The sequence below is a fragment of the Triticum aestivum genome, chromosome 4A (assembly GCF_018294505.1).
Source record: "Triticum aestivum cultivar Chinese Spring chromosome 4A, IWGSC CS RefSeq v2.1, whole genome shotgun sequence".
NCBI lineage: Eukaryota > Viridiplantae > Streptophyta > Magnoliopsida > Poales > Poaceae > Triticum > Triticum aestivum.
This window is the reverse complement of record NC_057803.1, coordinates 659,638,640-659,652,988: the sequence shown is the minus strand read 5'-3', so window position 1 is coordinate 659,652,988 and position 14,349 is coordinate 659,638,640. Positions and strand designations below refer to the sequence as shown.

General features: G+C 44.9%; 2 protein-coding genes across 2 annotated transcripts; both read right to left on the bottom strand.

The window, feature by feature from the left end:
- Nucleotides 1-3,333: 3,333 nt before the first annotated feature.
- LOC123084210 (actin cytoskeleton-regulatory complex protein pan1) lies at nucleotides 3,334-6,023 on the bottom strand. Its single transcript, XM_044505933.1, has 3 exons — nucleotides 5,772-6,023; nucleotides 3,769-4,438; nucleotides 3,334-3,668 (listed from the first exon to the last, which is right to left on the bottom strand). Exons 1-3 carry the CDS (start codon nucleotides 5,964-5,966, stop codon nucleotides 3,589-3,591), a joined length of 945 nt encoding a protein of 314 aa, XP_044361868.1. The 5' UTR covers nucleotides 5,967-6,023; the 3' UTR covers nucleotides 3,334-3,588.
- Nucleotides 6,024-12,001: 5,978 nt separating this feature from the next.
- LOC123082947 (sphinganine C4-monooxygenase 1-like) lies at nucleotides 12,002-12,875 on the bottom strand. Its single transcript, XM_044505132.1, has 3 exons — nucleotides 12,651-12,875; nucleotides 12,194-12,568; nucleotides 12,002-12,139 (listed from the first exon to the last, which is right to left on the bottom strand). Exons 1-3 carry the CDS (start codon nucleotides 12,873-12,875, stop codon nucleotides 12,002-12,004), a joined length of 738 nt encoding a protein of 245 aa, XP_044361067.1.
- Nucleotides 12,876-14,349: the final 1,474 nt, after the last annotated feature.

Below are 14,349 nucleotides of genomic sequence, written 5' to 3'. Positions count from 1 at the left end.
AAAAAGTGTTCTTGATCCTGACATTTGTTCAAAAATTCAATTTTGTTTTCATGTTTTTAAAGACTGTTCATATTTTTCAGAAAAGTTCAAAAACTTCAGAAATTCTTCACTTCTTTGAAAAAATGTTCGGGCTTTAAAAAATTGTTCATGTTTATTATAGAAAGCACAATTTTTCCAACAAATGAATGTTTTATGATCGCAAACATGTTTCAAATTTTGTGAACGGAAAATTCAAATATTTTCTACAAACACAAACATATTTTGAAAATCTCAAACAATTCTTATTTGTATTTTTTATGAAGGTTCAAAAACTTCAGAAATTCTTCGCTTATTTGAAAAATGTTCAGGATTTCAAACATTATTCGTGTTTATAAAAAATATTTTTTTTTCAAAAAGTATATCTATTTAGAGAGAATACTTTCAAATTTTGTGAATGGAATAAAAAAGTCAAATATTTTCTACAAATGCGAAAGTTTTTTGAAAATCGTGAACAATTTTCTGAATATATGAAAAAAAATTATTTCCATACGTTCCTTACATTGTCTAGATGAAAATAAGTTAAGCACAAAGAAAATTTATAAGGTGGCTCCACTGTTCGGTAGAGTGGCCACAAAATCAGGAAAAATTAGTCATGTGGTGGGATCGAACCCACGACCCATCTTCTCCTTTATATGGAATTATGGATGGTACCGGCTGGGCTGACTTTTGTTTCTATTCAATGCGAAAGTTCGTTTATATTGACTAGAAAAATGCCCGTGCGTTGTAACGAGATATAAATATTATAGCACGTTAGCTTGTGGTTTACCTGCTCATAATATGCGATTATGGAAATAAATGTTCATCAAATTATGTGTGTGATTTACCTTATATTTTAATCAGAAATGGTTTACCTGCCTACAGTATGCGGTTGTGTAAATAAATGTTTATCAAATTTGTGTCGATGATTTGTCTTATATTTTGATTAGAAGTTTGGTAAGTAAATTAAAGGGAAACTGATTCAGAAGTAAGTAAAATAAGGTGATTGATTATTATACGGGGAAGGTTGAACGAAGGGAGGTGGGAAAAAAGGTGAAACGGAAACCTTACTTTCTTTTTAAGTAAACTAGGTATCTGCCCGTGCGTTGCGACGGGAATAAACGCTCCCATGGCAATAAAACAAGACTACTTTGAACAAAACCACTACCATAGCTGCGTCAACGGGTCGGCAGAAAAGTATCAGTTCTCAGCTATATTCATTTACTTCCATATATGTTCATTGCCCCTTCTTTAAAATATCATATATATATCTAAATATAGTATTTTCGTGAATAAATAGTCGCGATATTATTTTAGTAATCTAAAACATCTTATATTTGTTTTTTAACGAAAAACATCTCATGTTTGTTGACAGAGGGAGTAGTAAATTATCAATCATCGGGTGAAGATCGGGTGCATGCAGATGTGTCTTTATGTTCCAGCTCAGGCTTTTTTTCTTTCTTTCTTCTTTTTCTCTCCTTACGCGGCCGGATCAGGTGAAGATCGGGTGCATGCAGATGTGTCTTTATTTTCCGGCTCTTCTTTTGATTATCAATCATCCCATTAACTGGGCCGTCTAACAATGAATGTAAACTGGCGATTTGTGTTACTAGTAATTGCGTGTCAATCAACCGGCGATTATGTTCTGAGAGTGGAACAGTTTATTTATTTATTTAATTAATGGAGCGGCACAGGGCAGGCACAAGAAAAGATGCACAATCTCGTGTGTTTGTAGTTAAACAAAAGTGTGCTTCTCACGGTTCATGTGCCTGGCAGAAACTGCTCATGAAAGTGCGGTTTTTGACCTGGCATGGAATCTTTAAAATAAACCTAGAAATACATGTACTCCTCTGTAAAAATAATAATATAAGAGCATTGACATCACTAGAATAGTGATTTAAAATACAAAAGTTTTTAGATCACTACTCTTTATGGAGGGAGATTTGACACTGTTCTCTCTTCTTTGCTGTGGCCCTGATTGGGATGGGTTTCTTTCAGAAAGAGTCGAGTTGATAGCAACCTGCACAAGAAAGACTGAAGAAACCCATAAAGATTTAGCACTGGTGAGTGATGATTGCACTGCACACTAAGAGCATGTTAATAGTACCGCCAGTTGATGGGGCTATAAGGTGTTCCCATGTTATCTATAGCCAAACTTAGAGCCAGCACATAATATTTAGATATAAAAATGTGCTACTTTATTAATGCATGTCTTACTTCTTACTTTCACAAAATACTTAGGAACACGTGCTGCAGTTGGCTCTTATTTAATAGGCGGCTCCTCTTCTCTTCCCTTCATGTCAGAAAAAAAATTATTTTAACTCTATAGCACGCATACATAAGTCTATTGTATTTGCTCTAAAAAATGAAGCAAGCAGCTGTTAGCAGTGATTACAAGATTTTTTTTTTCTTTCCCCTTTCGTAAGGCGACTAGGAAAAGCCTTCCTCCCCTCGATCTTCACCAGTGAGCCCACAGATTCGTCTCCCCTCCGCCTACCGCTCCGGCAGCCGGTGACGGGAAGGGGATTTCTGGTGCCCTGTCTCCCGCTAGTAGATAGGTAGGGTTTTAGTTCTTACATGTACATTGTTTGGACGGATGTCAACGCTTCTTCTCGAGTCAGTATTTCGGGCTCCGATCCTCCCCAAGTTCATCCATTGGGATAGATTAGACGGAGCTTCGGCGTAGATTTCTGCCAGCTCCTTGAGGCGACGAGGTTAAGGTTTCTCGCCGTTTGTACACAACGGTGATATTTGGTGTCAAATTCTTCGTATCGATTCAAGGATTCAACGACGACGATTGTAGCTCCGGGACGCTAGTCCTTGGGGCACGTACACGAAGACTTTCCGACTATCAAGGACTGGGTCGGACCGGCTCCCGTATTGGGGTGACGACATCAGCGCATTCAGCGGCTCATTCTAGCGGCGACAATGGTCGTTCGGTGGTCCATGGACCTTGATGTAATTTTTATTATGTTTGAGGTGTTTTGTATTTTCGGTGAATCTCTACTACTTGAAAAAAACGTAAGGTCCTCATTTCATTTTTCTTCCCACCAACTCTTCGTGCAACCTTCAATGTATATGATAATCAATCACCTCAATTTACTTACCTTCTGAACCAATTTCACTTTTACTTACTTACCAAAGTTCTAATCAAGATATAACGTAGTTCACGAGCAGATGAACATTTATTTAGACAATCGCATTATTATTGTCAGGTCACAAGCTAACGTACTAGAATTTTTATATCTCGTTACAACGCACATGCATTGTTCTAGTCTTTATTATAGATTTGATCTTTTCGCAAACAAAAAGCAGTGATTACGAGAAAAATAGTTACCCATTTTATTTATCCATCCAATCTCCCAATAACAAGGTACGTTATTTTGAATCACACGAGTCTATACCTAGATAGTAGATGAGAAGCTATCGACTTCTCTCATAATGTCATAGGAAACATGCTTCGATCAGCGGATCCACCTATCGACTTCGACCGTGACAATGCATCAATGGGACCATGGATCGGGACAATGCATCAATGGACGATTGAAACCTTGTGATTGCTCATTCATTCCTTCAGCTGCAGAGCCTGACGGTGCACGCCACCGCCTGCGCCCAGTACCTGAGCCGCGCCTTCACCTCCTCCGTGCTATCCCCTGCAACACCACCACCACCAGGCACCACCACGTAAGATGAAGAACAACTCGAAGCGCAAGGGCGCACGCAGGTGGGAGGCGTTTGATTTGCTTTTCTCACCTGGGCTGGAGATCTTCCAGTTGGCAACGGGCGGCGAGGTCGTCGGCGTGGCGGCCGTCTCCTGCTCCTGCGGCGCCTGGGGCTGGTCGAGGAACCGCTGGCTCATGGAGTAGCAGAGCTCAAGGGCGAGGAGGGTGCCGCGCAGCTCCGGGATCCCGTCGTAGCTGAAGCCGAAGCCAAGATCTGCGCACCCCTTGAGCTCCTCCAGGTCCTCGTCGGTGAGGCTCCTCGCGCGGCGCACGCCGTCGCCGCCACAAGGTGACGACGCGGCGCCGGTGCTGCCCGTCTCCTCGGCGGCGACGACCACCGGCTTCGGGTGCCGTGGCCACACCGCCTCCCACCGAGCCCCGTGCCACACGTCCTCGGCCTCCTCCGCCCTCTTGCACGTCGCGGCCACACCCGCAATGTTCTTGTGGCGGCGTGGCGGAGGCTGGGGCGGGCAAGGAAGCGGTGGTGTCGACGGGTTGGATGAGCAGGTGGAGGACGATGCGGTGGCGCCGCCGGCTGCATAGTCGGGCTCGGAGTCGGAGCTCCACATCTCGCTGCCCTGCTCTGCTCTGCTTCGCTTCTCACGTCCCGTATGGCCGTGTGGACGTGTGGTGGCTGTGGCGTGGGCAGAGGAGCCATATGTATCCTGGATTGGGATTGCTAGTGGGGTCCGTCTAGGACTCTAGGTGGATGCTGTATTGTGTTTCCTATGGCTGTTGGAATTGATTTCTTATCTTGTTTTTTTTAAGCGCACACCGTATAACATGAATTAGATGACACCCCGCACGATTGTTGCGGGGCTTAGTAGCATATAAAAGATGCAAAAGTGTGGTAATATTTGTAGCCTTCACAATACAAAAAAAGGGAATAAAAAATTAATGACCTTCTTTTCTCATTAATAGTAGAAAGTTACAAATCAACCGCGTTACAATTATATATTGATCATGGCACTGGATTGCTACACTAGTAGAAAAGGGGGCAATGGTCCAGGCTGGGTCAGCCCATTAATCCCGGTTCAATCCAGAACTGGGACCAATGGGGGCATTGGACCCGGTTCGTTAGCCCCGGGGGCCGGCCGGGCCACGTGGGCCATTGGTCCCGGTTCGTCTGGACCTTTTGGTCCCGGTTGGTGGGACGAACCGGGACCAATGTGCCTTGCTCCTGAAGCCTTTGGTCCCGGTTGAACCGGGACCAATTAATTGCCTATATATGCCCCGCGAGCAGAGCACTCCCAGTGCTCTGTTTTTCGTGGCCGGCGAGGGGAGAGCTTTGTGGTGCTCTAGCTCACCTCCTATGCACACGAGGTGTTCGATAGAATGCCCGGGCCACACTACTTAAGCTTTCTCCTCTCCAAGCTCGACCTCCAAGCTCCATTTTCCTCAATATTTGTCTAGGTTTAGCGGTCCGTCACGTCCCGTCCCCGTCTTCACCGCCGTCGATCGCCCGCGCCGATCTCGTCGCCGGCACCACCGTGGTGAGCCTCTTGTTCTTATCTTCTTTCTGAAAGGAAAAAAAAACTTACTTGTATATTTATATAGATACTTGTATAATTTTCTTATTTTTATTATTGCATCTTATATAGTGCGATGGTTTTGGTATCCGCCCCCGTCGGCCCTCGTCCTGTCTATGATTCAGATGTGGTATATATTATCTTTTCATAACTATTGGTTCATCTATTGTTTATGACAATTATGTCGACCAACGTGACATATATTTTATTTATCTAGGAGGTTGTTGAACCGGAAATTCCAACCGACCCTATTGTCGAGAGGTTAAATTTAGTTGAAGAAGAAAACAATTTGTTGAAGGAAAAAATTAGAAAAATTGAGGAGGAGAAGATGATATTGGAGTTGCATGTTGCGGATGTCGTCGATGATCACAAGATCAAGATGGATGCAATGCGCTTGAAGATTAGAAAGATTAGAAAATATGCCATTCATACCGAGGCTTGGTATCATTATGCCGTTGGATCAGTTGTTACATTGGTTGCGACTCTGCTCTCCGGGATCCTACACGTCCTCGGCCTCCGCCTCCCAGCCAGTCGCGGCCACACCCACGCCCACAATGCTCTTGTGGCGGTGTGGTGGCGGAGGCTGGCTCGGGGAGGGAAGCGGTGGCGTTGACGGGCTGGATGAGCAGGTGGAGGACGATGCGGTGGTCATCGCGGCGGCGCCGGCTGCATAGTCGGGGTCGGAGTCGGAGCTCCACATCTCGCCGCGCTGCTCTGCTCTGCTTCTCCCGTGTGGCCGTCTGGTGGCGTGGCCAGAGGGGCCATATGTATGTATGCTGGATTGCTGGTGGGGTCCGTCTAGGAGTCTAGATCGATGTTGTATTGTGTTTCGGATGGCTGCTGGAATTGATTTCTTTCTCTTGTTGTAACAAGTCGACAGAGAAAAGGAACTAAAGCAGATTTGGAACGAAATATAAACGGGAATGCAATGTAGGGAACGTTTGCCGGGGCGCAGTCTCTTCCATCGGACTCGTTGCACGAAGATTTTTCTAACTTGTTGGCTGCGAATACAAAATCCAGCGAACGCTACATTAGTTAAAACACTGCCGCTACACTGCAGTTTAGATGACATCTTTTATAATTTTTGAGCTTTGTCAAAAAGCAAATTTAAACATCTTTTTTGTAATGTTTGACAACTCAAGTTTGTTTTTATACACGGCAATTTCTTTATTAATAACATTGCAATTTTTCATTATTAAGGGGACGGCATTTTTATCATTGTGAGGATGGCAATTTTGATAATGTTTACAAGTCAAGTTTGTTTTGATACATGGCAATTGCATTATTAATAACATTGCATTTTTAATTAATAAGAGGATAGCACTTTTATCATTAAGAGGGCGGTATTTTTATCATTAAGACCATAATAATTTTGCGATAACTCACAATAGCACTGTTTGATCATGGCAATATCCCCATAGGATTTCTACACATACTCCTATGTACGTCAAAATACCAGGGTCAATTCCTATGTACGTCAAATTCCTATGTTCACATGGCAAATTCCTATGTACTTCTTCTTTATCATGGCAACTTCCATTGTGTGATTTTTTGAGAGTAGTATGTCTTTTTATAACCAATATGCAAATTTGTGATCTTTTTCAGTTTTTTTAGGCCAACACTGTTTTTCTACACTGCTTTGGTGACTGGGTTGTGGTTAGCCATTGTTTTTGGACTCGGAGCCATGTTGGACAAGTCGACGGGGAGCGGGCTAGGAGCGCCCAGTAGATTGTTCGCTGGGAGCACCCCCCCCCCCCCACCAGCTGACGCCCCCTATCTATTTTGGGGTCTAATATAAATAGGTGGCTAGTCTTCTGCTGAGCCATAGCTGTCAAACGGTAGAACTAGGGATATACTTTCTCCCTTTCAAAATAAGTGTTTCAACTTTGTACTAACTTTAATACAATGTTGTATTAGACGTAACATAGATGCCACATAATAAGCAAGAGTGGTGAGGTGGCAACTAGTTAATGAGGAGAGAGACAAATAAAGTAACATAATATGTTACCATCACACATCGCTTCTCAATGCAAAATGAGTCTACAAAATAATAACTGAACATATCTATGTTACTCCCTCCGTCCAGGTGCATAGGGCATCTAAGAGAATTTAGGATTTCTAAATATATTAGTCACCTTTTATTTGTTAGCACTTCGTCTGCCTACCCAATGCATGAAGCGTTTTCAACTACTCATTTCTCTTCCTTTCATGTACAAAGTAATTAGGCGCCACTACCATTAACTTTTTCTTTGCATGCATGCATGCTGGACCTAGAGAATTGGCTGAAACAACTCGTTGGCCTATGCATGGTTAGTCCAACTATCACAACACTTGATGCTGGATTAACTAGAGGGAGAGAAAAACATGGTGAGCATCCAATCAACGCATGCCTAGTTCACTGTGTCACTTCTTAGGTGCCTTATGCACCTGGACCGAGGGAGTACCACACACATCACATTACCCACATTAAAAATAGTAATATAGACTAGTAACATATGCATGAAACTACTCTATGTTACTCTCCACTATGACCGGCCTTAGAGTTGAGACATTTGTTTTGGGATAAAGGGGTTGTTAGTATCCTAAGAGCATCTACACCGGACATAGCAAATATGACCCCTTGAATGCCCGCGGACGCGCCCGGTCAGTGATCGGGCGTGTCCGTTTTGAGCCCTTATTTATCCGTCCGTGTAGCCACACTTCTCATTTTTCTTCTCATATGTCCGGTCACTTGCACGTGATTGGTGGAGATGAAGAGAAAGAAATAGAAGAATGAACAAAAAAAGAGAAAAGGTGGTCCGGGGTTGGGCTGCGTCCTACGTGGCGGAATGCCCGGGTGCGTCCGTGAGCCCTTGTTTCCTCCCCATATTTGAGATGGATATGAGGGTTTGCGGACAGCCCAGGCGTATAGGGATGATATGAGGGGTCCGGTTGAGTCACTTTTTCCTTCTCTCTCCGAGATAGATATGAGGGTTCGCGGACAGCCCAGGTGTATTGGGATGATATGAGGGGTCCGGTTGAGTCACTTTTTCCTTCTCTCTCCTGTCCTGTCACTGACCAGGCCCGTCCGCAAGCGTATAAGGGATGGTTTGAGGCGTCCAGTTGCAAATGCTCTAACTAACCCTAACTTGGGCATCGACTTTGCATGTCTAATTCTCTCGATTACTGCGCTCCCCCTCTCGCTGAGCGCCGGCGGCCACTCCGGCGCCGGCGCCACCAAACCTTCCCTCTCGCAGGGCTCTTCTCCGGAGCCCCCCCCCCCACCAGTCCATGGCTTCGCAGGTTTCCCTCTCGGCGGGGTCCTCCTCCTCTTCTGTCGGGTCGCCGGCCCTGCCAAGGCCGGCGCTAAGATCCACCATTGTCGTCCTAGAGGTGCTCGGCACGGCGTTCGGGCCTATCATCCAGGGAGGCCGGCGGAGCGGACTTGGCAGACCCTTTTCTATAGTTCACAAAGCTAGTGTATTCGTTCTTACGCTCACTATAGAAGTTAGTGCTCATGATATCACCATTACGTGCACGTACACACAACTCACACTCTGCTTCATCCGCATGCACATGAATGCATGCATGCATGCTTGCACTCGATGCCACCTGGCTACCTGCATGCATCTCAATCTAACTACTCACAAACAGGTTCCTCTATCTTTGACTGGTTAGTTAACGACTGACGCCGCGGCTTAGATGCAACAACCTTTCCTAACCCCCGCCGGCTTACCGTCTGGCCATGAGTACACGCATGATGACCAATTTAGCTCCTGTCCGGATAGGTCGAGGAGACTTTGGTGTCGACGGGCTGGATGAGCAGGTGGAGGACGATGCGGTGGTTATCGCGGCGCCGGCGCCGGCGCCGGCTGCGAAGTCGGAGTCGGAGTCGGAGCTCCACATCTCGCCGCGGTGCTCTGCTCCGCCGGTCTGCCCCTGCTCTGCTTCACCCGTGTGGTGTGGTGTCCGTGGTGTGGACTGTGGTGGGAGCTATCTGTATGCTGGTGGGGTCCGTCCAGGTGTAGGTGGGATTGACTGAATCTTGTGTCGTGTTGGTGATGGCTGCTGGAATTGATTACTTTGTTGTAGTACAGTATAAGAAGTCGAGAGAAAAAACTTCTCTACTTCCTGATTGGATGATCCTCTAGATTGTCTAGTTATTACTACCTCCATCCTGGTTTATAGGTCTTTTTTATAGTTTGTGCCAAATTTTGACTAAAGATTTAACTAACAAAATATTAATGCATGTCAAGAAAAATTATCCCATTAGATTCGTATTTGAACATAGTTTTCAAAAATATAATGTTTAGTGACATGCGTGAACATTTTGTTAGTTTAATTTATGATCAAAATTTGACACGGAATACAATGGAAACCAATAAACCCGGGCGGAGGTAGTAATAGATCATGTATCTTTATTTGACGATCAATAAAGCTAGCCATGATAGGCCTTCCTTCAACAACAACAAAAGAATCAAGAGAAAAAAGTGCGAGCTCAAATAAAGCATGTTTGAAACAAAATACAAACGAAAATGCTATCGGGCCAACATTCGTTAGGGGCTAATCCTAACGAAAGCGCTCTCTTCCATCGGATTCATTGCACGAAACCTTTGCGCGGGGATTGGAGCCACGTCAGATTTTTCAACGCGTTCGCTACGAGTACAAAGCGAGTGAACGTATTACTCAAAAGACTAATGTGCATTGCACTGGCCAGGGACGCGTGCCTCTACCTGGTAGACACAGTCTCTTCTTCTAATTTCTCCTCTTGTTACTGGATTGCAAAAATATGTTCTTTTTTCTTAAGTTGATGGCATTTTTTTACTAAAAGAATTATCGTGATAGTCCTTTTAATTTTTTGAACTTCATCACAAAGAAAATTTAAATATATTTTGTAACATCTCACAAGTCAATTGTTTTTGTACATGGCAATTTCTTTAACTTTATTATTAAGAGGATGCCATTTTTATTATTAAGAGGATGACATTTTTATAATGTTCACAAGTCAAGTTTCTTTTTATACATGGCAATTTTATTATTAATAGCATAGCATTTTTTATTATTAAGAGGATGACGTTTCTATCGTTAAGACCATGAAATTTTTGCCATAACTTTCAGTAACACTGTTTGATCATGGCAACACATCCCCATAGGAATTTATATATTCCTATGTACGTACAAAAACAAGGGCCAATTCCTATGTTCACATGACAAATTCCTACGTCATTTTTGTATCATGGCAACTTCCAGTGTATGATATTTTGGGAGTATGTCTTTTTTAATTAATATGTTGTTACAAGCGGTACGCTCAAAAGCTCTCGGAGAAACAAAGATTGGACCATCTATTGGAGATGCTCTTAGACATTATCATGCACTCGTGACTAGTCAACGCGCTGATGTGGCCAAGAATTAATGAAGAGAGAGAGAGAGAGAGAGAGAGAGTTAGAGTAACATAGGCAGATAATGTATCATAATAAATGATATGCTACTAGTACTCCCTTCGTTTCAGTTTATAAGCCCTATGCGTATAACTAGGTTGCCAATTTTATCGCCCTAATATAAACTATATAACTCAAAAATAATACGGTTTGAAAATAGAACATCTAAATTTTATATTGATATATTTTTTGTAATATATGACTTGTATTAGGTTGGTCAAATTGACGACCTAGGGATACGTGCACGCCCTATAAATTGGAAGAGAGGGAGTACGTGTCATGCATGGCAATAAATAAGATTATTTATGCTGCTATGCACTGTGAAGGAAATATCGTACACTAGTATTATATGCATGATATTACTATATGATACTCAAAAGAATGCTCAATAGAGGCCGGATTTGAATTGATCAAGATTCAAATTTTCACGTTTCAATTATTTTTGAAAAAATGTACATATACTTAGAAACATAATGCATGTGTGTAACTTTACAGGATGAAATACCATAAAATGTGTGCTACACATAAAGAACAAATCTGAAGCATTTTAGTAGATCCACTGTTCATCCTCAAAGTCCATAAATTTGCCTTTTTTGCATAGATCACATTTTAAGGTATTTCATCCTGAAATTTTATACGCAAACACATAACATCATTGTTTACTTGTATTTTTTTTCAGATTTTTTTGAAAATGAAAAGGTTGATTTTGATTTTTTTTTTCAAAAAATCCGGCCTCTATATATTGAGGTCGAGCTTCAAAACGCCTCACTCATGATACTCCCCACTGTGTGTAGCCTCATTCAACTGTAGCATATTCTGTTTTCCGCTAGCCTTAGTGCATGCATGCTTGTCCCGATATACATATTCTTCGTGTACAGCAAATATACATATTGTTTGCCATACCAAAATCTTCTTACAAAGTTATAATTGGCACGAATCAAGTCTACACCCGCACGCGACGAAATGCACCCAGGGTCGATCGACCGAGACTCGAGCGTCGTCAACCCATAGAGCGACATGTGTTGTCTGTCATCCCTATTGGGGTCAAACATGGATTCCACCAACAAAATCCATCTGTACGGCACAACACAGGAAAACAACAAACCTACCAACATATATCCATTTCATATCCCTAAACCAAACCACACGTCCGTTAGCTAGGATTAAAAAAAAACAAATCCTAATCTTGTCAGTAGAATAAATACATAAAATGTAATCCATCCATCCCTAGCCCAACCAATCATATGTCTGCTCCCGTGTGCGTGCTTCCATGTCATCCTCACCGCTTACATAGAGTTAAATCTGAAACACAATATGCTTAGCTAAGGGCTTCCATGGGCCGTACGTGGAGCCCTCCTTGGGGCCTGTGCTCGACCACATAGGGCATGTGCGTCCCAAACACCTTGTCCCACGTCACAAAGAAGGGCTGCGAGAAGTTGTATCTGCTAGAGCGCAGCTGATGGTGCACGTCGTGGTACGCCGTATTGTTCCAGAAGCAGAGGCGGAACACGTTCCCCGGCAGCCACAGGCCACAGTGGTCGTCCACGCCCTTGACGGTGCAGAGCGTGAAGAAGAAGATGGAGACGCGGGGCGACATGCCGGAGGCGAGGAAGGCGAGCGCCCCGCCGACGGTGTCGAGGAGGAGGCCCTCCACGGGGTGGTTGTACTGCGCGCCGAAGGCGTAGGGCACGACGAGGCGGTGGTGCCACGAGTGGACGTGCCGGTACAGGAACTTGTTGAGGTGCATGTACCGGTGCCACACGTACTGCCACCCGTCCAGCACGGCCATGCCCACCGCGATCTGCAGCGCCACCGTCAGGCTCATGGCCCAGGTCGCCCGCTGAAGTGCGTCGCCGGCGGCCGTCCCGGTGCTTTTGCCTCGAAGCTGCGGTAGGTACGTGTCGGTGACTATGTAAGTTTATATGTATGAATGTTTGCAGGTCCATGCGTGCAGAGTTCTAACATACCGTGAAAATGGTGGCGGCGACGGCGGCCTGCAGGAGTTGCTGGAGGAGGACGCCCTTGACGACGTCGCGCTTGGGCACGAGGTTCTTGCTGCGCTCCTCGTCCCTTGGGTGTAGCCTGTACTGGTCCATGGACCGTCCAAGCGCCATGTACATGCCGGAGTAGACCCAGTAGGCAGCTATGGGGACGACAATGGCCAGCGCTTCATCACAGAATACGAGCTCCATGTGACTGTTCGTTCTAGTAGTACGTTGCTTGCTTTTGCTAGCGGTGTCTGGTAGTACACTGGTGCTGTGAGTTTATATCGACCGATGAGAATGGTGGTCGCTGTCATACGACCCGATATGTAGTGTTGTCAAGGCTGTAATCATCGGACTCTTTCTTCCGAATCTCTTAAACATCTACTCCCTCCGTAAAAAAATATAATAGTGTTTATTAGATCTTTAAAGTAGTGATCTAAACGCACTTATATTTCTTTACCCCGAGAGAAGATTTTAGTAGATCTTAGCCATAGAAATTCTGTTGCTTTACCCGGCCCAGACGTTCCACATACGGAGTTTAGTCAAAAGTCGTTCAAGCAAGGCGTTCCATGCGCCTAGGAATTTATTATTTAGTCAAAATTGGTTCAAGCCCGACGCGTTCCACGTATGGAATTTAGTCAACATATCGGTCATTCCATGTGTGGATTTTAGTCGTTTAGTATAAGCTTGTGTGTGACGATCCAAGGGAGAACCCCAAAGACTCAAAACCTCATTCAAGAGAAATCAGGGTGCAAGCGGCAGCGCGCTTTGTCCTGACAAACCCATCAACTAGATTAAAATTTATTCATCACTTGTGTCTAAAATCAACACTGCATTTATGCTATGGTATTTGCCCGCTAGCCTGCCCATTTGCATCACTATTGGTCAGCGTATTGGGCCTGAAACTACACAATTTGCTAATGTTGTTGGAACATTGGTAAGGATGCGAGAAATGTCGAAGCATCAACAAATTAGGATATTATGTGGCATATATTCAATGGTATTTTATGTCATGTTTGTGTGATGATATCCACATTAGGTATATGAACGTGTATGGTTGTCGAGGCTTGATGCTTTGGCTTGGAACAATGACTTCATGAAAACAGGGACGACAATACAGGGTGACTTAAGTTTGGTGGTGCTTTTGAGCACATGGTCTCGAGATCAAGAGTGTAAGCTATAGGTCTTATCTACACTGGTTGTTTCTGACAATGGTGATGTTTCACATCATACCTTAGTTGGGAGGTGACCCCTCGACCCCTCCCCTCCCCTCCCCTTCCGTCGCCCCGCGCGCGGGTGACCGAGGGGCTCCAACCCTAGCCGCCGGGTCACCACTCCTTCCTCTCCCTCCCCTCTGTCGCCACCGGTGATTGGCGCCGGGCATAGCCTGTACGTGCTACGGGGCAGCGGAGGCACTCCTCCCTCTCGTGGGTCATAGGGTGACGTGGGGCGCCCTAGCTCGAGGGTGTGACACCGATCTGGACTGCGGCGGCGCCAATCTGATTCATGACGGCCCAGATCTAGACTACGGCGGTGTGGCGGCCGGCTGGCGTCCTAATGGCGGCTGTGGTGGGAGTGTCGGCGACAGCGATGGCTGCGGTGTGGTAGCGTCGGAGGCGGCGTGGGCTGCGGGAACGGCGGCGGCAGCGTGGAGGGCCTGGTGGTCGTGTCGGCGGCACCT